Raw genomic sequence first — 989 nt, 5'->3', positions numbered from 1 at the left:
AACAACAACATCATCATCTTCAAATTTCCAAGGGCAAAAGCGTTCCATGGAGAGCGTTCTCAGAAAGCTCAATTCAAAAACAGCTGACCTTTCACCCGAGCCATCCTTGACTTCCAGGAGTGAAAGTTCACAGAGTCCCAAGGTCATGGACTCCGTACAAGCCGTTCTAGCAGGGGAAGCCACTCTTAGTGAAAAAGAGAGACAAATTAGTGAGATGATAAACCACCTTCAGAACATTCGAGAAAATCTCAGTCGCCAAAAAGATCAGGTGAGATTTATTTTAAAGATATTAAAAAAGAATCCCTTTCATAATCTTAACAATAATTAACGATCATCACAATTCGTCGAACTCAAAATCTACTGTATACAAAAGGCCTCATAGCCAATTAACTAGTAGTGTAGAAAGCAAAACCACATTCTTTAAGCTCCAATGATTCAGAATGTCCGAACATGTATTATACATCAAATAATAACACTGACCCTCACGTGTATTACACAATGGTAGCTGTTTAAGTAAAATACACACCAATCCCACACAGCAGTAAATTTGTTTTTGTTGTTTTTTTTTTGTTTGTTTTTTTTTGGTTTGTTGTTTGTTTTTAAAAAATCATTTGCGCTCATTCTTTGCATCTGATTGATTTATTTCCAATTAGACATCCGTCGATTAGTCATAAGCTTTCAAACCTGAGACTTCAAATCATTTATTTTATAGTCTATCAGCGCTTTTCTACTGTTTTACCATGCTCAATACAGTGCTTGATTATGTTTCGTCTCGTGTTCAATGACATTGACAAAAGTCGAGACACATTTACAAAAAAATCGGCAAATTGACGCCACGTTGTAAATACGTAAATCTAGTCCTGTCGGTAAGTATCGAAGAACAAAGAAGAACAAAGAAGAAAATTTTGTAAATAATTTTTAAAAGTTATTTTAAATTTTAATTTCCATGGCGCTCATGTTTGACGTTATACGCAATTTGATACGATATT

The 989-nt window shown here is 34.7% G+C and overlaps 1 protein-coding gene across 4 annotated transcripts in view; it reads left to right on the top strand.

Annotated features, from left to right (window-relative positions):
• Nucleotides 1-767, top strand: part of LOC144978310 (uncharacterized) — an 83,744-nt gene extending 82,977 nt beyond the window's left edge. For all 4 annotated transcript variants that reach the window (XM_078924174.1, XM_078924175.1, XM_078924176.1 and 1 more), the window contains one exon: nucleotides 1-767. This exon is cut by the window's left edge and continues 771 nt beyond it. In XM_078924174.1, coding sequence (XP_078780300.1) covers nucleotides 1-328 — 328 coding nt within the window. In that variant the 3' untranslated portion in view covers nucleotides 329-767.
• Nucleotides 768-989: the final 222 nt, after the last annotated feature.

The sequence above is a fragment of the Berghia stephanieae genome, chromosome 8, assembly GCF_034508935.2.
Source record: "Berghia stephanieae isolate SIO BIC M18660-M18661 chromosome 8, UCSD_Bste_1.3, whole genome shotgun sequence".
Taxonomy (NCBI): Eukaryota; Metazoa; Mollusca; class Gastropoda; order Nudibranchia; family Aeolidiidae; genus Berghia; species Berghia stephanieae.
The sequence above is the reverse complement of the archived record's forward strand: the minus strand, read 5'-3'. Positions and strand labels throughout refer to the sequence as shown.